The sequence below is a fragment of the Macrobrachium nipponense genome, chromosome 20 (genome assembly GCF_015104395.2).
Source record: "Macrobrachium nipponense isolate FS-2020 chromosome 20, ASM1510439v2, whole genome shotgun sequence".
Classification (NCBI taxonomy): domain Eukaryota; kingdom Metazoa; phylum Arthropoda; class Malacostraca; order Decapoda; family Palaemonidae; genus Macrobrachium; species Macrobrachium nipponense.
In genome coordinates, this window is record NC_061089.1 from 5313578 (window position 1) to 5337780 (window position 24203).

At 43.0% G+C, this 24203-nt stretch overlaps 1 protein-coding gene across 2 annotated transcripts in view; it reads left to right on the forward strand.

Moving 5' to 3' along the window:
- The window catches only part of LOC135221751 (myoneurin-like), a 94274-nt gene that overhangs the window by 2741 nt on the left and 67330 nt on the right, over positions 1 to 24203 (forward strand). For both annotated transcript variants that reach the window (XM_064259572.1, XM_064259564.1), the window contains one exon: positions 15891 to 15993. In XM_064259572.1, coding sequence (XP_064115642.1) covers positions 15900 to 15993 — 94 coding nt within the window. In that variant the 5' untranslated portion in view covers positions 15891 to 15899. The remainder of the gene's footprint in view (positions 1 to 15890; positions 15994 to 24203) is intronic.

A 24203-nucleotide genomic window follows, 5' to 3' on the forward strand; every position in this document is an offset into this window, starting at 1 on the left:
TTCGAATGGAAGATAGCAATGCGCTACTGATGTGACACTTTTAATGGAAACTCTTGATAACATTTTAGAACAGGAACCTGGTAGTTATGTTGAAATTACCATAGGTGACGATGGCAAGATTACGACATTTTTATTCAACTGCCATTCATGAAAGAAGCCTTAGTCAAGTTTCCTGAAGTTCTATTACTTGATGGGACATAACGAATTAATAACACAAAGATGCCGCTTTACACATTCATGGTTGAGTATGGCTACGGTTGCAGTATTCCTGTAGGTCATTTCTTTGTTGCAAATGAAAACATGGAGACGATTGCAGCAGGATTTGAATCGAAGAAATCGGTTGGTGTAAAAATACTGAGTCAGAATCAAGTGTTCTTGGTAGACAAGGATTTTACGGAAATAGGTTTGGTTAGAAAGTACTTCCCAGAGTCAGCGATTCATTTATGCCTATTTCATGTGTTTAAGACTTTTAGAAGCAAAACAACCAAGATCTTAGGAAAGAACAGAAATGAAATAACAGAACTAGTTGAAAAGATAGCGTACTGTTCAACAGAAGAAACCTATGAGGAATTATACGCTCAGCTGCTTGAAAAGACTACTTCCCAGTTTGGGGGGTACTTAAAAAAAAAACTGGCATGAATGTAGGCACATGTGGGTGTCAGCTTGGCGAAAGAAGACTGTGACATTTGGTAACCGCACCACCAATAGGTTAGAATCATTCCACCACAAGTTGAAAGAAGTGATGAAATCTATGCAGTCTGTAGCAGAATGTGTTCGTGGCCTTGTGCGGTTCAGTAACAGGAAAGAGTTTGAAATCGAACATCGTTGATTTCTGTCAAAATCCACAGTTGCCTACTGTGCCTCTGCTAACCATGAAGGCTTAGATGGACTGGTGGTTGATTTCCACCCTATTGTCTAACCTTTATAAAATATGAAGCCATTTCAGATTTCACAAAATGCAGACAATTAGGAAATCAACAACCAGTTAGTCTCAACCTGCCAAGTTAAGAGCAACTTGTGCCTGCTTTTGCCAGAGTGGGTCACATATCTACACTTACAGAATGGGTAGATGTTGTCCTGTGTATCCTTAAATGCATGGGGAAATTTTGTCCTGGGTATATCAACACTGAACTCAATTGGGTATGTTGTGTATCAGAAATGAACTGAAGGACAGGGGTAGATAATATTGTCCTGTAGGCCCTACACGTAAACTGAAAGGGTAGATGCTGCCTTGTAAGAGTTGTTGGCTATTCCTGACAGAAACCCCATTGGTGAGGGTAAAATGCAACATTACTTACTCGAACCCGCCCTAAATATGCCTACATGTATAGTAAAATATCAATATCATTACGGCCTATTATTATATCCTACTACTACCCCTACCCTGCCTTTAAAGGGCCCCTATATGCAATAGCCTGAACATGCTCTATATGCGATACTTGCTTTAAGGCGCAGCACCTGCACCACTTTCATTAGACTTGCACATTAAAATATTATCATATTAGGCCTATTGAATACAGGGGCCCTTTAATACCAAACAGTGGTAGGTCTAACATCTTTAAATTTGAGACATCAGATTTTTGAAGTTTTCAACGAGGCTACCCTACCTTAAAAGGCAGGGTAGCCTCATTGAAAACCTCAAAATCCTGATGTCTGCTACTCGGCCACTCCACTATCAACTATATATATTTACGCTTTGAGCTGTCCAGTATTTAAAGGTAGGCTAGCCTCGTCGAAAACCTCAAAATCCTGATGTCTGCTACTCCACTATCAAATATATTTACGCTTCGAACTGACTAGTATTTAAGTGTTGAAATAACAGTTTAATGGCACCGTCAAAATATAAAAATATGCTGCCATTGTTTGGTATTAAGATATAGAAATCCTAACTTGTGTGATCACACTAGATAGAGGCTACCCTGCCTTTAATAAGTGTTGAAATAACCGAGTATAAAAATAATATGCTGCCATTGTTTGGTAATAAGATATAAAAATCCTAAACTTGTGTTAGTAAACTAGAATAGAGGCTACCCTACCTTAAAGCCAAATCCCATTTTTTAACAAGTTTTACAAATATGAGGCTTCCCCTTACGTTAGTGTGCCTGGCCATAGGGGGTCCTAGATGTTCCATGAGTTTATAACGAAGGCGGCTTTGGAAATAATTCGCGCACCGAGACTAGTATAGCCCATTTTTTAGCCTAAAAAGGCTACAAAAAATTTGACGGTTGCCTTTTTACAATATGCCATGACGAACAGGCTAACAACAGTCCACAAACGACAGTCGGGAAAATAAGAAGTTCCCACGACCGTCGTTAGAATAAGCAATATTTGCACTGTTTACACAACGGTCGTTAGAATAACAACCCAATTGTACTACTGTTTAGACGACGGTCGGGAAAATAATTCCAGCGCACTGTTTACCCGACCGTCGGGAGAACAAGAAAATGTGCTTATTGTTTGCCCGACGGTCGGGTAAATATCACCAGCCTTTAAGTTTTGTACATGAACTTCCCTGCCAGATATATACTTAGCTTAGGTCTCTGACGTCACGACAGAAAATTCAAAACTCGCGGCACACGCTACAGGTAGGTCAGGTGATCTACCTTACCCGCCGCTGGGAGGCGGGTGTAAGAACCAGTCCCCCTTTCTTGTCAGATATTTTCTTTCTGTCGCCGGCTGGACAACACCTGTTGTTCAGTCCTTACGATAGTTAAAATTCGTTCTCGTTGCTGACGATTTGGTTTTTGGTGAAGTACCCTTTGTTTGTTGGCTTGGCATACGCTTTTTGGACTGTTTTTTGGATTTTTCTTTTGGATTTCTCTTACATATCTATAATCATGGATGATTCTGAAGTTAAAAAACCTAGTTTGTTCATGAAACTTACCTGTCAGAATATATATATAGCTGTATTCTCCGACGTCCGACAGAATTTCAAAACTCCCGCACACGCAGTGGGCGGCCAGGTGGTTAGTACCCATTCCCGCCGCTGGGAGGCGGATATCAGGAATCATTCCATTTTCTATTCGATTTTTTATTTTTCTCTGTCGCCTGGTCGGTAAACAACTGTTTTACAGACCTCCGCCTAGGATTTTGAAACTTCTTGTGCTAACTTGGATATTCTGATTGACTTTTGGTTTTGATTTGGCTTGTTGGCTTGGCATACGTGATAGTGGATTTGATTTGAATTTGCTTTGACTTTTCTTTGATTACGATGTCTGGATCTAGCGCTGCTAGCTTCAGGGTGTGTAAGGTGCATGAATGTAAGGTGAGGTTGCCGAAAGCTTCGGTAGACCTCATTCAGTGTGCTCGAAATGTCGTGGTCATGTATGTATGTTGAATGATAGATGCATCGAGTGTGAGCATTGACTGAAATTGAATGGAAGGCATATGATTCTTACGTGAAAAAAGCTTGAGCGTGATAGAATCAGGAGGTCTTCCTCTAGGAGTGCTTCTGTGAGTAGAAGTCAAGGTAGAATTGTGTCTCCATTAAATCCTCCTGTAGATGTAATTCAACCAGATCCTGTTGTATTGCCTCCGAACAATCAGGAAGTGTCTGCAGAAGGAAGCGTATTAGTTACGATCATGGAGTCGATTCGCGCCTTGGATCTAAGTGATTGCTCTACAGTCAAATGTGAATTGTGATAAAGTGTTAGTGCATCTAGTGAGTGGAAGGGGTGTCAGATCGGTCCCATAATGCCTCTAGGCCTAGGCCCCTGCCGGACTCCCAGGCCTTAGGGAGAGGGCAAGCCGAAAGCCGAAGGAGGGTTACGGGATCTAATGACCGGTCTGACGTCCCGTTCGGCAGAAACTGAGGACGAATCTCAGGCTGCCGGTGTTCGTGCACGGGCACGAATACTTAAAGAGTGCTTCTCTTCTTCCGAGACTTCCTCTCCTCGCCGAGGTTGGGACGCTTGGAAGACCTCTCAAGGGGAGAACGGCAGGGGCGCAAGTTGTCGCACAAGCGGCCGTCGCTCTGTCGCCTCTTAAGAGAGGTTTCAGAGAAGAGGACGCTTCACGTCCTTCTGATCGTTATGTAGATTCGTCACCTGAAGATTTTGAAGCTTTTCCGCCACAGAAAAGGAACAAGGCTTCATCAGGGGAGGACTCTTTCGAGCGTCCAAGTCGCTCTAAGCTTGTTCCTGAGTTGAAGGAAAGGGCATCCCCTCGCCATCTTCCTCGCACAGGATGAGTCCTTCTCCTGATCGAGAACTTTCCCCTTCAAGGAAAATGCTTTGGGAAATGCAGAGACAGTTAGCCTCCTTTTTTGAGAGAAAGAGGCAGAAACTAGTCATAGAAGGAAGGATAGGTGGCTGCCTGTTAAGAGAACTAGGCAGTCCCCGGCTCCTACTCCGCGTTTTTTCGGCCTTTGAGTCTACTCCTAGTAGCCGACGCATTAGAGAATGTGATTACGTTCCTCATGAAAGGGCGTCTAGGAGAGACGAATTTGACAGAGACGTGAGTTGTCGCACAAGCGGCCAGCGTCTTTGTCAAAAGGCCGAGAACGCTCAAGAATCAAGATCGGAACGTCAAGCTTTGCATGTTGATGATCACGCTCGGCGTCTTAAACAACGAAGCGCTTACCAGACTCGAGAAGACGCTTTTCAAGACGCGCGGATCGCTCGCCAAGACGCTCCAACTGACGCTGTTCAGGACGCACGGCGTCCTACACATCATGACGTTCAGCAAGACGCTCCTAAGCTGACGCTGTTTCAGAGGACGCAAGGCGTCCTTCACATCATGACGCTCAGCAAGACGCTCTTCAAGACGCCCGTTCTTCACATCAGGACGTTCTGCAGACGTTTCTCAGAACGCATGCGCCTTGCATATCGGGACGCTTTCCAGGACAATCAACTGTTGAGTCCGAACGTAAGGATGTTTCTCAGGTTAAAAGTGTCGAAGTCATCGCGATCTTTGAAAGGCGCTGATGACCAAGAGAAGGATTCGTCTAGTGATCGCTGCCCTACTGATGATGACGAACCAAATGCGTCAGCGTCGTCAGACTATAAGACGTTGACGGATTTACTTAAGAAATTATTCCCAGATAATTTTCAAGCGCCAATTCCTTGCTCTCCACCTTCACAATTTGCTTCATCGAAGGCCAGGAAGGCCCCTGGCTTCGTTAAGATGGCCACTTCGCTCTCCGCGAAGAGAGCGTTTAAGAGAGTCCAGGATTGGATGGATTCAAGGAAGTTAAAGGGAAGACTTCTTTTGCACTTCCTCCATCTAGACTGAAAGGGAGAGCCGGGATCTGGTACGAGACAGGAGAAGAAGCAGGATTGAAGGCACCGTCCTCTTCTCAAGGAGATTTCGCCAATTTGGTGGACGCTCCAAGGAGATCTTATTTGTCATCGCTAAGGTTTCCTGGGACAATGACGGAGACGGATCATCACCTCAAGGGGTTATTTAAGACGCTAGAGGTGTTTTAACTTTTTAGATTGGTGCCTCGGGGCGCTGGATGTACAATCGAGGAGTCAAGACTCAATTTCGCTAGAAGAGCTTTCGAGTGGTACTAGCTTGTATGGATAGAGCAGTAAGGGATGGCTCTGATGAGTTAGCATCTCATTTTGCTACAGGTCTGCTTAAAAAGAGAGCTCGTCTATTGTAGCTTTACGGCGAAAGCAGTTTCTCCGCTCAGAAAGCGGAGTTATTATTCGCCCCCTTCTCTACGCATTTATTTCCGCAGTCCATGATTAAGGATCTGTCGGTAAATTTGCAAGAAAAAGCAACAAGGGACCTCTTGACTCAATCTTCAAGACGACCTACTCCTCAGGCTTCTACTTCAACAGCTCCAGCACCCAAGAAGAAATTTAAGCCCTTTCGTGGAGCACCTTCCTCTAGAGGTTCCTCGAGAGGAAGGGGGTCCTTCAGAGGTAAGATCTCTTCTACCAAGAAAGGGAAAAATTGACATTTCTGCCCTTCAGGCACCTGTAGGTGCGAGACTCAACTTATTTGCTCAGGCATGGAGGACGATAGGGGCGGACACCTGGACCCTAGATGTGATCGAGAGGATACAAGATCCCTTTCCTCTCTACGCCTCCTTTGAGCACGAAGCCGATAGACCTGTCCGCCCCCCGCATACCAGTCAGAGAAGCAACAGATCTTACTCGACCTTCTAGATCAAATGTTTGGAAAAGAAGGCCGTAGAGGAGTTCTGATGCTGGATTGGCCCAGGCTTCTCAACAGGTTATTCCTGGTTCCGAAGCAGTCTGGGGATGGAGACCTGTCCTAGACGTCAGCAGACTGAACATTTTTGTAAAGAAGAAAAATTCAGGATGGAAACTTCTCAGTCTGTGCTAGGAGCCTTGAGACCAGGGGATTGGATGGTGTCATTGGACCTTCAAGACGCTTATTTTCCACGTCCCGATCCATCCCCAATCAAGGAAGTTCCTGAGGTTCGTCTTAAAAAGGACAGGTCTTCAGTTCAGGGCTCTGTGCTTCGGTCTGAGTACGGCGCCGATGGTTTTTACTTTCCTCATGCGGAATGTGGCGAAATGGCTTCACCTATCGAAAATAAGAGTCTCGCTCTACCTGGACGACTGGCTAATCAAGTCGCCTTCGAAATCAAGGTGCCTGGAGGACCTTCAGACGACATTTACAGCTGACGAAGGCCCTGGGCCTTATAGTAAATTACGAAAAGTCCCATCTGATCCCCACGCAGTCCATCATGTATCTTGGGGGATTCAGATGGATTCAGCGGCTTTTCAAGCTTTTCCATCAAAGGAACGTCAGCAGAGATGCTAGAGAAAGTGTTAGCCTTCTTAGGGAGGAAAGAAACATGCTCGGCGAAGGAATGGATGAGTTTTTTTTTCTGTGGGGAACCATTTCTTCGCTGGAGAAGTTTGTTTCCCTGGGGAGGTTGCACTCAGGCCACTCCAGTTTTTTATGGCAGAAAACTGGAAAGACAAGAGATCTAGACTCGACTTTTGATTTATCAAAACGGTCAGGATCATCTGAAGTGGTGGCAAGATCCGACCAAACTCTCGGAAGGGATGTCCCTCAAGCTTTTGAGCCCCGACCTAGTGTTGTTCTCAGACGCCTCCATGGTGGGCTGGGGAGCAACACTAGGAAAGGAGGAAGTGTCAGGCCTCTGGAGAGGGGAACAGAGGTCCTGGCACATAAACTTAAAAGAATTGGAGGCTATTCGGTTGGCTCTTCAGTTCTTCGAAGAACGATTGGTGAGCCGAGTTGTCCAGATCAACTCGGACAACACTACGGCTCTCGCTTACATAAAAAAGCAGGGGGGGACACACTCTCGGTCACTGTTCGTGATAGCGAGAGACATCCTTCTATGGGCGAAGGCTCGAAACATAGTGATCCTGACAAGGTTCATTTCAGGAATTCAAAATGTTTTCGAGCGGATCTTTTAAGCCGTCGACATCAGATGCTTCCCACAGAATGGACCCTACATCTAGAAGTTTGTCAAGAGCTATGGAAGTTGTGGGGATGGCCGCTAGTCGACCTCTTCGCAACCTCGAAAACGAAGAGGCTTCCGATTTATTGCTCTCCAGTTCTCGACCCGGAAGCAATAGCGGTAGATGCCATCCTATGGGACTGGACGGGGATGGATGTGTACGCCTTTCCCCCGTTCAAACTCTTAGGAGAGGTAACAAGGAAGTTTGCGGCGTCGCCAGGAGCGAGAATGACTCTGATCGCCCCCTTTTGGCCCTCAAGCGATTGGTTCACGGAGGTCATGTCTCTTCTGGTAGACTTCCCGAGATCCCTGCCAGAGAGAGTCGATCTTCTCAACAGCCCCCACTTCCAGAGGTAACCACGGAAACCTCTCCGCTCTGAGTCTGGACGCGTTCAGAACTATCAAGAAGTTTGGCCCAAGCGAGAGGTTTTTCAAGATCAGTGGCGAGAGGCTATTGCCAATGCGAGAAGAGCTTCCTCTCGAGCAGTTTATCAGTCGAAGTGGACTGTCTTCAGGAGATGGTGTAGGAAGAAAAGGTATTTCCTCCTCCACGACCTCTGTGAACCAAATCTCCTAGTTTCTCCTGCATTTGAGAAATGTGGACAAATTAGCAGTGCCCACAATAAAAGGATATAAGAGCATGCCGTCAGCTGTCTTCCGCCACAGAGGATTAGATCTGACAAAATGATAAAGATCTTCACGATCTTTTGAGATCGTTTGAGACACCCAAAGTACTACAACCAAAGGTTCCATCATGGAACCTTGATGTAGTTCTAAGATTCTTGATGTCGGCTCCCTTTGAACCTATGCATGCTGCCTCATTGAGAGACACTACTAGAAAGGCGATTTTTCTAACTGCTCTTGCCACGGCAAAGAGAGTTAGTGAAATGTCAAGCATTAGTAAAGATGTGGGTTTCAGAGGACACAGTGCAGTGTGCTCCTTGGATCCTAATTTCTTAGCGAAGAATGAGAACCCATCTAACCCCTGGCCGAAAAACCTTTGAAATCAAGGGGTTAACAGAGTTCATCGGACAAGAGCCAGAGAGAGTCCTGTGCCCTGTCAGGGCTCTCAAATTTTACATGCAAAAGACCAGATTGTCGGGGTCCTTCGGAGAACTTAGTGTTCTGTTAAGAGACCCGACTTTCCTATGTCGAAGAATGCACTGGCATTCTTTTTGCGAAACACCATCACGGAGGCCCATGCGTCCTGCTCGGATGGTGATATGAAGCTTTTGAAAATAAAAGCCCATGAAGTGAGAGCGGTTGCGACTTCAATGCATTTCGAAAGAATATGGCACTTAATGATATCATTAGCGCTACTTTTTGGCGAAGCAACTCTGTGTTTGCTTCACATTACCTGCGGGATGTGAAGACGGCATATGAGAACTGCGAGTCGCTTGGACCATACATATCCGCAGAAATGGTGTTGGGGGCAGGGAGCAGCACAAATACTACCCTATAGAAAAGGGGTAGGTGTGCTTTTTAATTTTGGTGTTGGTTTATGGTTGAAGGGTTGGTTGCTTGAGGCGCCTTCCCTTTCTTTAGCCTAGAAGTTATGGGACTAACTTCGATAGGTTAGGTCAGTGGTGGTTTTTTAGCTTCGTTGCCCTCACAGTATGGTCAATATGGTCTAGTCACATTGTGGTCACGCCCCGTTGACAGATCATCTAGAGCGCACCAACTACACAGGTCATACCTTGTTGGCAACTCTAGTAAAGCAAAAGCAGACTTCGTGACAGTAATCAAGAAGTCAGCTATGCTAACAGGTAAGGAATCAAGATGTCAATCATCTGCACTTGAGGTGTTTCCTAAATCCTTCTATTCTGTCCCTTCCCACCTCCAATGTGGGATTCAGCTATATATATATCTGACAGGTAAGTTTCATGAACAAAATGTATTGTTATGATACAATAAAGTTTGTTCATACTTACCTGGCAGATATATATAATTAAAGTACCCACCCACCTCCCCTCAGGGGCGGGGACAGGTGGTGAAAAATTATTGAATAGGAAAAAATGGGATGATCCTGATAGAAAATGGGAATGATCCTGATATCCGCCTCCCAGCGGCGGGGAATGGGTACTAACCACCTGGCCGCCCACTCGTGTGCGGGAGTTTTGAAATTCTGTCGGACGTCGGAGAATACAGCTATATATATATCTGCCAGGTAAGTATGAACAAAACTTTATTGTATCATAACAATAACATATTTGGTTAGGTGATCAGTTGTGTTGAGGCTCCTTGCAATTGGTAGTGATAGGCTCTGGCATGTAAGTGGGTTGATCCCATTGACCAGATCCTGCTTGGATTCTGCCAAGTAAGTGGACTCAGTTCCCATTGGTAGACCCAAAGAGTTCTTCAGCCATAGGTCACGTCCCGCTGAGACTCTTTAGGCAACGCAGACTATAGACAGTACTATCAAGTCTTCTGCCTAAATCAGGTAAGAACCAGAGGTTTATATTATGTATTCCTTTAACATGTGTTGTCCCAACTTTCTAAGTAAGTATGGTCTCTTTCCCTCCACAAGGGTGTCAATCAGCTAAGTATATATCTGGCAGGGAAGATCATGTACAAAAAATGATATTGTTAGTATACAATAAAGTTTTGTACATACTTACCTGGCAGATATATACAATTGATGGGCCCGCCCCCAGCCTCCCCTCAGGAGACAGGTGGAAGAAAATAACCTGACAAGAAAGGGGGGACTGGTTCTTCACACCCGCCTCCAGCGGCGGGTAAGGTAGATCACCTGACCTACCTGTAGCGTTGTGCCGCGAGTTTTGAATTTTCTGTCGTGACGTCAGAGACCTAAGCTAAGTATATATCTGCCAGGTAAGTATGTACAAAACTTTATTGTATACTAACAATATCATATTTAAACAGAGGGTAATGAAAAGGGTGGCCATGATTGATTATGTCTGTTAAAAACTGGTGTCACAACATCTTGGTTATTGACACCGAAATAAATTTAGATAGAAAGTAGAATTAAATTAAAATTAATTTCATATAAAAAATCTAAAAATATATTTATATATAAATTCTTACATAGATATTCTATATAGGCTATAATCTAAATTTTGTTGAGGAGGCCAGACTCTCTCATTAAGATATAGTATAACTGCTCTATATTACAATCCTTTCCAAGAATTGTAGATAGGATAAAATTACCTTCCCAAGACAGGAACCTGTGTCTCAAATTCCCAAGTCTGGGACATTCAACCAGCAAATGTCTCACAGTCAGGGGCACAGTACAATAATCGAAAAATGGAGGATTTTCACGGGACATTAAGAACCCATGGGTGAGTCTAGTATGTTCAATCCTCAATCTGCACAACATCGTTTCCTGTCTCCTTGGCATATACGGATATGACCAAGGAGACACTGATGACGTGATATTGCGCATTTTCTGGTTAGTTACAATATCCTCCCATTGGGACTGCCGACATTTTTTTTATTCTCAGACCTACTAGGGGATATAAATTCTGATACCAGCTCTGAACCAGCAGACGCTTGTAATGAAGATCCAGTGGCACCTCATCAGCATCTACAAGCATGCTCTCGGTGGGAGATGATATAAATGCTCCTGTACATAACCGTATTCCTCCATGATGAATTGAGTTGAGCATTTTAAGGCTATTTGGCTTCGCAGAAGTGTACACCTCACACCCATAAGTTAATTTTGAAAAGACCAAGGCTTTATATAATCTCAACATCTGAGTTCAGTCTGCACCCCAAGAAGTGTGAGACAAGACTTTCAGCAAATTCATTACTTTCAAGCATTTTGCCTTAATATATTTCAGATGTGGAAGCCAGGTCAGCTTGCTATCAAAACTCAAACCAAGAAACCTTGTTTCACCAACACATGGAATTCTCTGCCTATGAATGAATAGATCTGGATCAGGGTGGATTCCCCTTATACGACAAAAGTGCATAGTTACTGTTTTACTGGCAGAAAATCTAAAACCATTAACCTCAGCCCACTAGTATATTATCAATGCAGAGCTGAAGGAGGCGTTCAGCCACTGCCATCCTTGATGCTGCAAAGGAAATCAACAGGTCGTCAACAAAAAGGGTTATATGTTATATCTTCTTCTTCCCAGCTTGTTCCCATTTTTATATGGGGTCGCCGTTTCGTATGAGCCGTTTCCATCTATTTCTATCCTGCGCTTCTGCCTCATCAATTCCCTTCTCATGTAAGTCTTCTCTCACACAGTCCTTCCATCTCTTTCTTGGTCTCCCTCTTCTTCTTCCTTGCACCTCCACCCCCATAGTATGTCTCCCAGCATGGTCCTCATCTCTCCTCAACAGGTGTCCATACCATCTCAGCCTCCCCTCCTGCACTTTCTTTGATACTTCCACCACCTTAGTTGACCCCCTTATGTAGTCATTTCTGATCCTATCCTCTCTTGTCACCCCAGACATCCACCTAAGCATTCTCATTTCTGCCACATCCATCTTCTTCTGCTCTGTTTTTCTCATGCTTACTGTTTCTGTACCATACAGCATTGCTGTTCTTACCACCGTCTTGTGAAATTTTCCTTTTAACCTAAGTGGCACTCTTTTGTCACAAAGAACTCCAGAGGCTGCTCTCCAGTTGTTCCAGCCTGCCTGTATCCGATGTTTTACTTCTTCTTCCATACTTCCTCCAGCATTAACAAAAGATCCCAAATACTTAAACTTATCAACTCTTCTTATTTGCTCTCCACCAAGCTGAATACTTTCTCTATCATCCCCCACACATATATTCTGTCTTAGATCTACTTATTCTCATTCCTCTGTCCTCCAGTACTTGTCTCCATCTTTCCAATTTCACTTCCAGAACTTCCCTGCTCTCTGCACACAGAACAATATCATCCGCATACAATATGTTCCATGGTACTGTCTCCCTTACTTTCTCCATTATAACATCTATCACTATGTTAAAGATAAATGGGCTCAGAGCCGACCCCTGGTGTAATCCTACTCTCACCTCAAAACCTTCTGTCTCCCCAACACTGCTCCTCACTCTGGTAAATACATTCCGGTACATCTCTTGTATCAATCGCACATACTTCTCTGGCACCATCTTCTCCCTCAGACTCCTCCATACCTCTTGTCTCGGGCTCGGTCATAAGCCTTTTCAAGGTCAATGAATACCATATGTAGGTCCCTATGTCTTTCCCCGAATTTCTCCATTATTTGCCTCAGATTAAATATACCATCTGTTGTTCCCCTTCCCTTCATAAATCCCATCTGCTCTTTACCTATTTGTACTTCCTCTCTCAGTCTAGCATCTATCATCCTTTCCAGTATCTTCAAAGTGTGGGACATCAATTTAATGCCCCTATAATTACCACACTCTTGGACATCGCCTTTCCCTTTAAAAATTGGGATCTAAATACTCCCACGCCACTCATTTGGTATCTTTTCCTGTTCAAGGATCTTTATCATAAGATCATACAGTATATCCACTCCTTCATCTCCTAATGCTTTCCATGCCTCCACCGGAATCATGTCTGGTGCGGTTGCCTTCCCATTCTTCATCTTCTTCAGTGCCTAGAAAACCTCATTACCATGCCAATGTTCACTTGCCCATCCTCTCTTATTAGTCTATTATTTTCTTCATTTAACAGCTGTTCGAAATATTCTTTCCATCTCTTCACAATGTCTTCCTCCTTTCTAAATACTACACCATCTTGATCCTTTATTTGTTTGATATGTGTAATATCTTTGGTGCTCTTATTTCTAGCCTTTTGATAGCTTGATCACCTTCTTTAATCCTTCCTTTGTCCCCAGCTCATTATACACATCATCATACGACTGCTTTAGCTTGGGCTACCACCTTTTTCACCACCTTGTTTTTTTCTCTGAACCTATCTCTGTCTTCCACTGACTGTGACTCTTCCCAGCTTTTCTTTGCCTCCTTCTTATCTTTTACTACTTTGATTACCAAGGCGAACAAGGTTACACTTAAAACACTTCCTTGTGGTGCTCCTTCTTCTTGATTGAATACATCTGACATTGGTGCTCCAACCTGAACCTGAAATAACCTGTTTTTTTAAAAAAGCCTTAATAAAGAGGGGCAAATTTTCTATCAGGTTACATTTATAAAGAACCCTCAAAATGCCATATCTCCATGTTGTATCATATGCCTTCTCTAGATCAAAGAAAACTGATGTGATGCTGCTTGTCGGCAAAAGCTTCACATATTGAAGATTCCATTTGTGTACCATACCAATACATCAGTTGTGGAGTGCATACTTCGAAAACCACACTGAGCAGGTGACAGATATTTACCCCGTTCCAAGTACCACATCAAGCGTGTGTTCACCATTTTTTCCATGATCTTACACAAGCATGACGTCAATGCAATAGGATGATAATTTTCTGTCTTGAATGGATCTTTGCCAGGTTTCACGAATGGCATTAATTTTAACATCTCCCAAAGCTTGGGGAATATATGTTCTCAGTAAATTCTGTTAATAAGGCTTAATATGAAAAGTCTGGTATTTTCAGAGGTATGCTTAGTCATTGAATATGTTATATCATCCAGTCCAGGAGCCGATTCATTACATTTATTCAAGGCTGATACAAATTCTCTTATAGTAAAAGGAGCATTATATTGCTCATGTCTTATCGTATTAAAATCAATTTCGACCTGTTCCATTAGCCGCCTTTGAGCTGAATATCATTTTTCTTTGCAACGTTAGCAAAATGATTAGCAAACTCATTTGCCACTAACTGGGGGTCTGATACCTCACAACCATTGATCTTGATAACTGGAGGTTGACAAGGAGTGAACTTGCCTGCTATTTTTCTAACACTCTTCCAAACTAGAGTCAGAGGAGTTTTCGAATTTAGTGAAGATATGAAGATTGTCCAAGATTCTTTGCATGCTTTTTTGATTTCCATGCAAAAATGAGCTCTTGCTTTTCAAAATTCAACACGATAATACTAACATTTTCGTCTGCGGTATCTGGTGAAAGCAGATCTCATAGTTCTGTGAGTTTCCTGGCATTTACGAGTCCACCAGGGAACTGGCTGGTGGATAAATATGCCCGAAGTCATTAAAGATGTAATTAAGGAGGCTCATCTCTCCTGTGGTGGCGAGCACTTTAAGCTCCTCAGAGTGAAGGCGCATGAAGTGAGGGCCATAGCAACCTCAATGGCTTTTCACAAGACGTGGTCTCTCCAGGCTCTTATAGAGTCCACATACTGGAGGTGTAACTCTGTCTTCGCTGCTCATTACTTAAGAGACGTGAGGGTTACATATGAGAAGTGCTTCTCACTCGGATCTTACGTATCTGCGGATTCAGTGCTTGGAAGAGGAGCTGAGGTTAATCCTTCTTAGTTTAGCTTAATTTTTTCTATTTTAGCTTTTGTGGTGTTTGTTTTTATGGTCGATTGAAAGAGGGTATAGGAAGAACCCCCCTTTCAATTCCTAGCTCTAACATTGTTAGGATGGTCAGGTGGTTGGGATTGACTTTAGTTCTCCTCGTTTTTTAATAATTAAAAACCTAAAGCTCTGTCATGTAAGAGGGCTAGCCCCCATTGATATGATACAGGTCAAGGCTCTGTCATATAAGTGGGTCAGCCCCCATTGATATGATACAGGTCAAGGCTCTGTCATATAAGTGGGTCAGCCCCCATTGACACGATCCATATAAGGCTCTGTTGCGTAAGCGGGCTAGCCCCCATTGACATGATCCAGAAGGGCTATTCAGTTATAGGTCCCTACCTCGCTGAAGCTCTTGAGGCATGCACTCATAGACATTAATCATGAAGTCTTCTGCCCAAACCAAGTAAGAACCAAGGATATTTATCCTACAACATATGTTGTTTCCTGTTTTTATTTTGTAGTTAGCTGTCTCTTGCCCTCCACCAAGGGTGCCAATCAGCTAAGTATATATCTGCTGGGTAAGTTGCATGTACAAAAATGATATTGTTCAGATACAATAAAGTTTTGTACATACTTACCTGGCAGATATATACGATTATTAGCCCACCCAGCCTCCCCTCAGGAGACAGGTGGAAGAGAAAATCTGATTAGAAAATGGGAATGGTTCCGGATCCCGCCACCCAGCAGCAGGAATGGTAGATCACCTGACCTACCTGTCGCGTGTGCTGCGAGTTTTGAAATTCTGTCGGGACGACGGAGTCTATAGCTAAGTATATATCTGCCAGGTAAGTATGTACAAAACTTTATTGTATCTTAACAATATCATTTTTATACTGTGATCATGTATATATTTCTTAACATTGTAACAACCCTGGAGTCATTGTTTGGAATACTGTTTTTATAGTTCAGTAGCTATTGTCATTCCTTTTTTAAATGTAGGGCCACAGAACAAGGTGTTTCTGTGTAAGGAAATGTTTTTTCCATGCAGTTTGTGTGGAACCATGGAAATATTTCTTGTATGCTCATGTTTCTATTGAAGGAATTGATTCCATCTGAGGTATTTTGTTTCCATTTCTTAATAATAATTTTTATTTCTGGCAGGACATAGAAATGGATCATTTTCTTTGTGGATTAGACAGCACTCAGAATGCATGGTATAATTCTCGACCCGTACCCAGCGCACACGAATTTGCAATTGGAAATAGTAAGTACAGTATTACTCTAAATTTGTTCCCATAGAACTGATAGAGTGGTTCTTTGAGTCATTTTTCAATTTTCAGGTCTAAAGTATACCTTTACTAAAGAGACCTCACACCACTTCCACTTGAAGAATTTGGTAATCTGACCTTATTAATTTTATGTAAAATCTCTGTCATCAGTTAGGTTTTGAAAGATTACAAATGACACTCAAGTTATGAAATATATCATTCACTGCAAATATTCTTTTAGTGTGACTTAGGCCTAATTCTCACAGTAATGTTGGTAGGTTTTTATTTTTTTTAGGTGGTACTATTACACTTTCTCTAAAGCATGATTCTCACAGTATTTTAATAGTTTTCTACTTTTTTGTATCATTACACTTTCTCAAGGTCTGTAGAGAAGCATAGTTTTTCTATGTTGTTTTGCATACTTTTGCATATTTTCTGGTTGCTTTCTTAACTGAACCTTCTTATGTTTCCTCTCCAGTCACTGGAAACAACAGGTCATATGCATACAGTATATCTCCTTAAGGCTCTTCATCTATAATCATTTGAAGAGTCTGCCCTCTTACAGATTCACAGTTGATGTTTGATGTATCCATCACTAATTCTCAAACTGCATAGGCCATTCAGCCTCCGACTTCACTTTAGTTGTTGAAGGATTTTTTTTATTAGTCTGTTAAATGGCTTCTTGGGGTTCACATAGATATACAGTAGTACGTATACAGCACTATCTCCCATTTCACATGTTATTTCTCATTTAGTTGCCTTATATAAACTGCCTTTGTCATTGAAGTTCTTTATGACTTTCAATATGCTCTTTCACTTTTTTTACCAATAGTTCAACTTTTCTTGTTGCTTAAAAAATTATCATTAGTTCCATAAATCTCTGGAAAGCCAATAATATCATTAATGACTTCACTCTACGGAAACCTCTGTAGTCAATAATAGTTCACAACTTAATTCATCCACTGTAGCTTTTATGAATTTTATGTATGCAACTTACCAAGTAGTTACATAGCCATAGTTTCTGAAACCGTCGGCAGCTAGAATTTTTTAAATTCGCAGCAGTGCTAGTTTGTTTTGGTCAGGTGATACCCCCCACCCACTATCGGGGGAGTGAGGAACCAACACCGTATGAAAATCAGTTGTTTCTGCCGGCTGTTACTGTTAACACAGTTTCAGTAGTCAGCAGAATTTTTGGAATTCTCTACCGTCGCTCATTGTTGGAGTTATTTGGTGAAGTACTCTTAAAATATTGGTAGCTTTTGTTTTCGGTGATTAGCTATTTAGGAATTCAGATAAATAGTTTAAAAAAAAAAATTTTTTTTTGCACCGAAATTAACTAGTTTTGAATTGGTCTACAAAATGTCAGACACTAGTACATCTGGGATTAGGTATTGCAGTAAAGGCTGCAATACTAGGATCGCTAAATATTGTAATGATCCACATTCAGTTTGCACAGGTTGTAGGGGACAGACTTGTACGCCAGATCATACATGTGGAGAATGTATTAATTGGGATCAAAGAACTTGGAATATCTTGACTAGTTACACAAACAAGTTAGTGAGAGATAAAAAGAGAAAAGTGGCTTCTAGAGCTCAAGCTAAAAGCTTAGTTAGTCAGGAATTGTCTAGTGATAATTTGTCTCTCTCTGAACCTTCCCCACCACCTGTCATACCTAGTCCTAATCTTGGCTCTCTCACACCTGTACCTGATGCGAATCTTGGCTCTCTCACACCCGTACCTGATGCTGTGGCCAATTTAGAGGCAAGAGTAGATGAAAAATTTTCGATAATGCTTCAAGCAATGGAGAAATTAGGAGCGTCCATGAAAACCCTAATGGATGAGGTAAGTGGTGAAGTAAGTGCAAGTGTTGTGGAGGAGGTGGCTGTTTGGCCCACTGATTCTCCTAGGCAAAGGTCCCTGTCAAACTCCACAGAACCTGGGAGGAGGCATACTGGTAGCCCAAGGGAGGTCAGTGAGGTCTGCCCATGAGCAATTCTGTTGACAAATCCCAGGTTGCAACAGAGCCATTGGAAAGGTGTCTCTAAAGGAGTACCGCTTTTATCTAGTGCTTCCAGCTCCGGCGAGTCCTTTCCCAGGCGCCAGTGGCAATTCCATGATGAGTTCCGTCCATTAAAAAGGAGGGCTTGTAAGTTGTCTCTCTCTCCAGTCCTCTGTAAAAAGGCTAGCCTTTTCCTAAAAGAACAGCCTTCGTGTAGTTTTTGGGACTCTCCATAGAGATTCTCTCAGGATATGGCAGGAGAGGGATGTCGTAGTGAGAGGATCCCATCCTCAAAGTCTTAAGTCGTCGTCTAGAAGGTCTTCCTCTGGCAGACTTTTGGAGGTTAAGAGTACGGGGAAGAGTAAACATCCGTTGTCATCGGCACCTGTCCACACCTCTTATGCTGAAGGACAGGTAAGGCTTCCACCTGTCTCTCCTGTAATCCACAAGACTTCTGGGATACAGGTTCAGCGTTCGGAGTATGAATGCCCATCGGCTCAGAGGTTTTCTACGGCTCTGGAACCGACAGTAATTCAAGAGAAGTCGGGGCAGGCAAGAACCCACTGACTCCCGAGTGCCCATTGGCGCCACAGTTTGCTCGCACTCCAGAGCAGCCATTGGTGCCCAAAGCTTCCGCAGCAGCACTAGAGCAACCTCTGGCTCCCAAGCGTCCATTGGCGCCCAGGAATACAGTTGTGACCGAGTGTCCATTAGTGCCCGAATGTCCACTAGCACCCGAGTGCCCACTAGCGCCCGAGCGTCCATTGGCGCCTGAGCATCCACAGGTATGCATGCAACCAGGTGCACAGATGGACCAGTACGAAGCTCTCAGACAGTCTATGTCATCAGTTTCAGCTTCGGTCTTACCGACAGGATCTCAGGTGATGGCTGCCCCCGATCCTTCTTTTTCAGCCATCCAGAACAAGTTAGAGAGCATTCAAGGCTTTATTCAGTCTGTGGTGCCCCCGGTTCAACCTATAGAGAACTTATCACCTATTTCTTCAGCCGAAGAAGAAGAGAAAGGATAAGAGGAGGATAAAGAGTCTTCTCTCACTGCATACAAAGCCTTGCTGTTTTACTTAGTTGCAAATTTTTCAGATTCGTTCTAGCAAGTGACTCCCTTGTCGCCAGTGTCTTCTTACATGAGAGACAACCAGGAAGACTCCAGGAAATTACCCAAATTAGTACTGTCCTTTTTGGCTCGAAAAGCGTTTAAGGAAATTAACTTTTGGCTTGAGGATAAGAGGGATCAAGGCAAAGTTAACTTCAGTTTCCCTCCTCCTCGTCTCAACTAGAAGACATTTATGTTACAAAACCAGAGAAGCTCTCTCTTTGGGCGTGTCTACCTCCGCCCAGGGAGTCTTCCCCACTCTTATTGACTCGGAGAGAAGATCGGCTTTCAACTCGGCCAAGATCATGTTTAAGGCGTCAGAATTAGATCACCTAATTAAAAATATCTTTAGGGTATTTGAAGTTTCCTGGACTGGACAGTAGGAGCCTTGGGACGTAAACTCAAGAGATAGTCCTTGTTGGATGAGGAAGCCTTTGCAGACATTTCGGGAGTGATTTCCTGTTTAGATAAAGGTATTAGAGACGGATCCTCGGAACTAGCCTCTCTCTTCACGTTAGGCATCCTAAAGAAGAGAGAACTTAGGTGTTCTTTTACATCTAAAGGAGTTTCTCATACTCAAAAGTCTGCTTTACTCTATTCGCCTTTGGATAAGAAGCACCTGTTTCCAGAGGAGACAGTAGTGCTAGTTGCCTCCGAATTCCAAAAGAAAGCAACACAGGATCTTCTCTCGCAATCCACTAAATGTATTAGAGAAAATATTCCCAGTGTACGTCCCTCGCCAGCCAGCCGAGGACAACCCTTTCGGGGCAGGGGATTCGGTAGATATTTCCCAAGATCAAGGGGTAGAGCACATTTCATCCTTAGATCTGTTAAAAAATCCACAACCAACCCCTCGACCAAGAAGTAATGTATCAGTCCTTTGTGCACCAGTAGGAGCGAGACTCCGTCAATTTTGGGAAGAATGGGAAGCAAGAGGGGCGGAACTTTGGATCGTAAAGGTTTTAAGAGAAGGATACGATATTCCGTTCAAGAGAAAGCCACCGATATCAGGCTCTCCGATAGATTTTGAGAGCTTACTCAGAAAATTTAAGAAATTCATCGCCTTTTCAGAAGAGGTTTCATCCCTCTTGCAAAAGAAAGCAATAGAGTTAGTAGAAGAGCCACTAACCCCAGGTTTTTACAATCGTCCGTTCGTTGTCCCCAAGTCATCCGGAGGATGGAGACCCGTATTGGACGTAAGCACCCTAAACTAATATGTGCAGAAGACAAAGTTCAAGATGGAGACGAATCAGTGTTTTTTCATCAATCCGTCAGGGGGATTGGATGATCTCTATCGATATGGAGGACGCATATTTTCACCTTCCAATACACCAAAACTCAAAGAGGTTTCTTCCTTTTGTCTTCAGGAACAAAATATACCAGTTCAGAGCGTTGTGTTTAGGGCTTTTGACTGCCCCACAAGTGTTCACCCGAGTGCTAGCTCCCATTGTGAAACGGTTACATCTAGTTGGGATAAGGATATCCCTTTATTTGGATGATTGGCTTCGGTCACAAACAGTTCAAGGAGAGGTGCACGGAGGACCCTCAGGAAACCCTGACTTTAGCTCAGGAATTAGGACTCTTAATAAACAGGCAAAAGTCATAGTTACTCCCCTGTCAGGAACTACTAGTCTATTTGGGGATGAGGATAAACTCAGTGTAGTTTTCGGTCTTTTCCATCCCCACAAAGAATCGAGTCGTGCCTACAGAAGGTAGAGAAATTTCTAGTTCTTCAGTAATGCTCTGCAAAGGAATGGATGAGTCTTTTGGGCACACTATCATCAATAGAACAGTTCGTGACACTAGGGAGACTGCATATGAGGAACCCACAGTTCTTCCTCAGGGCGAACTGGAACAGAAAGAAGTTTTCAGACACTTTTATGTTCCGTATCACACAAGAAATAAAGGAGGACCTGCTATGGTGTTAAGTGGCAGACTTGTAGAACGGAGATCTCTCCTCCCACTGAGCCCCAACCTAGTGTTCTTTTCAGATGCATCAGATCAAGGTTGGGGAACGATTATGGGGGAAAAGGACGTATCAGGAGGCACAACAAAAATAGTGGCATATAAATCGGAAGGAACTGACCGCCATCCACTGGGGATTGTTGAAGTTTGCGGACGAAGTTTGCAGCAAAGTAGTGGCGATACATTCAGACAGTACGACAGTGCTCTCGTACATAAGGAAACAAGGAGGGACACACTCGTTTTCTCTTTACGAGACAGCAAGAAGCTTGCTGTTATGGGCGAATTGGAATCACCACATTAATAACAAGGTTTGTTCAGGGAAAATTCAATGTACTCACGGACGAACTAAGCCGCAGGAGGCAAGTACTTCACACGGAATGGTTGATGAACCCAGTGGTATGCGTCGAATTGTGGAAACTGGGGAAAACCTATGATAGATCTGTTTGCCATAGCAAGAAACCATCGTCTCCCCCTGTATTGTTCACCAGACCCAGACCCGAAAGCATGGGCGATGGATGCGATACTTTTGGACTGGTCGAACAAGGACTTGTACGCCTTTCCTCCATTTAAGATGATGAGAGAAGTCGACAACAAATTTGGAACACATCACAATGTTTCGATGACTCTCATTGCTCCATTCTGGCCAGCGCAGGAATGGTTCCCAGATCTTTTAGACTTAATGGTGGATTGGTTAGACTTAATGGTGGATTGGCCAAGGTTACTTCCTCAGAGAACAGATCTACTCAGACAACCCCACTTCAGAAGGTTCCATAAAGGACTGTCCACTCTGTTCCTAACCGCTTACAGACTGTCTGACAACTCTTACAAGCGAAGGGGTTTTCAAGACAAGCGGCGAGAGCTATCGCTCAGTGCAGAAGGGAATCCTCAAGTAAAGTCTACCAGGCAAAGTGGCTGTGTTTAGAGCCTGGTGTAAAGAACATAATGTTTTGTCTTCTGAGACAACTATAACAGAAATAGCAGATTTTCTATTATATCTGAGAACAGATATGAATCTGTCTACCGCGACTATCAAAGGTTATAAGGCAATGTTGGGGTCTGTTTTCAATCACAGAGGATTGGAAGTATTGACGAATAGAGATCTTGCAGATCTCGTTAAATCCTTTGATATAGAAAAACCCCAAAGGTTCGAAGATATTATCTTGGAACCTAGATGTAGTACTTATGTGGTTGTCGGAAACTCCGTGTGAGCCGTTGCAAAGAGCATCGTTGAGAGATTTGACGAGAAAGATCTTATTCCTAGTAGCCCTGTCTACAGCTAAAAGGGTGAGTGAAGTAAATGCCATGGACAAGAGAATAGGATTTGCATAGGGAAATGCGGTTTGCGGATTAACCTTGGGGTTTTTAGCAAAAAATGAGATTCAGTCCAAACCGTGGCCTTGTTCTTTCAGTATCAAAAACCTCATGGACTTAATAGGACCAGAAGAAGAAGAAAGGTTACTCTGCCTGGTCAGAGCTCTGAAATGTTATTTACAAAGGACAGAGAAAATTAGGGGCCCATCCGATTGTTTATGGTGTTCGGTATTGATTGATTGTTTATGTCTGTTAAAAACTGGTGTCACAACATCTCGGTTATTGACACTGAAATAAATTTAGATAGAAAGAAGAATTAAATTAAAATTAATTTCATATAAAAAATCTAAAAATATATTTATATAAAAATTTTTCTTCAAATATATAAATTCTTACATAGACATTCTATATATAATTAAAGAATGTAGATAGGATGAAATTACCTCCTCTATCACATCCCCATGACAGGAACCTATGTCTCAAATTCCCAAGTCTGGGACATTCAACCAGCAAATGTCTCACAGTCAGGATCACAGTACAATCATCGCAAAATGGAGGATTTTCACGGAACATCAAGAACCCATGGGTGAGTCTTGTATGTCCAATCCTCAATCTGCACAACATCGTTTCCTGTCTCCTTGGCATGTACGGATATGACCAAGGAGATACTGATGACGTGATATTGCGCATTTTCAGGTTAGTTACAATATCCTCCCATTGGGACTGCCAACATTTTTTTATTCTCTGACCTACTAGAGGATATAAATCCCGATATGGTTGTAGGCATCTAGTGGGTTCTCGGGAGCTGATCGCAGACTTTGCTCTTTGCCAGTTGGTCAGCTTTCTCATTCCCGACCACCCCAAAATGGGAAGGCACCCAACAGAACTGTACATCTTTCCCTCTTCTTTTCAGTAGAAGCAGCCATTCCAATATATCTAAAATCAGAGGGTGTAAATAATTAAAAGATTCCAGTGACTGAAGAACACTTCTTGAGTCACGATATATAATAAAATTATTTTCATTCCGAATTAAAATTTCTGTAAAGCCTTTAAAATTGCATATAATTCTGCTGTAAAAATCGATGCAACACGTGTTCGGTAAGGAATCTTGCGCGCCAGATGTCTAAAGACGCCCTGGCGTTTTTCTTACATAGTGTAATTGTAGATGCTCATTCACAAGTGAAAGAAACTGATCTTAATAAACTTAAAAGTGAAAGCTCACGAGGTGAGAGCAGTAGCAACATCCCTCTCGTTGAAACACAATCTCTCTTTGGACTTGATTATACGTACAAGCAAAGTATTGGAACTGTAAATCAGTGTTCGCCTCGCATTATTTGCGTGATATTGAGACAGTCTATGTAAATTGCAGTACCCTGGGTCCGTATTTAGCGGCTGGCACAGCATTGGGTAAGGGTGTGTAGGAAGTCATACCTTCCTAGCCTATCTCTTTGCCTTAAATAAGGTTGTTGAGTTTTTAGGGGAGCCTCAAGGTACTATGGATGTACTAGGAGTACCCTTAAGTGTATAGTCGGGTATGAATATAATGGTTATGGTGAAGGTGATATGTTTTTACTCTGGTAACATGATGTTATATGGTACTGCGCCCTGGGCAGGGGCATCCTTTGGTTGACCATGCTAGCCATGGACATTCCTTAGCTGCATGGGTCCCACTTTTTAGGGGACGAGTCATGGCTATACCTCCACGTCCCTATGAGTTAAGATGAGCGACTTCCAGAGGCAGTGATCAGCTCTCTTAACAGGTAAGGAACCAACAAGCATTTGCATGGATGCTAGTACTAAGTACATATTTTATATTTATT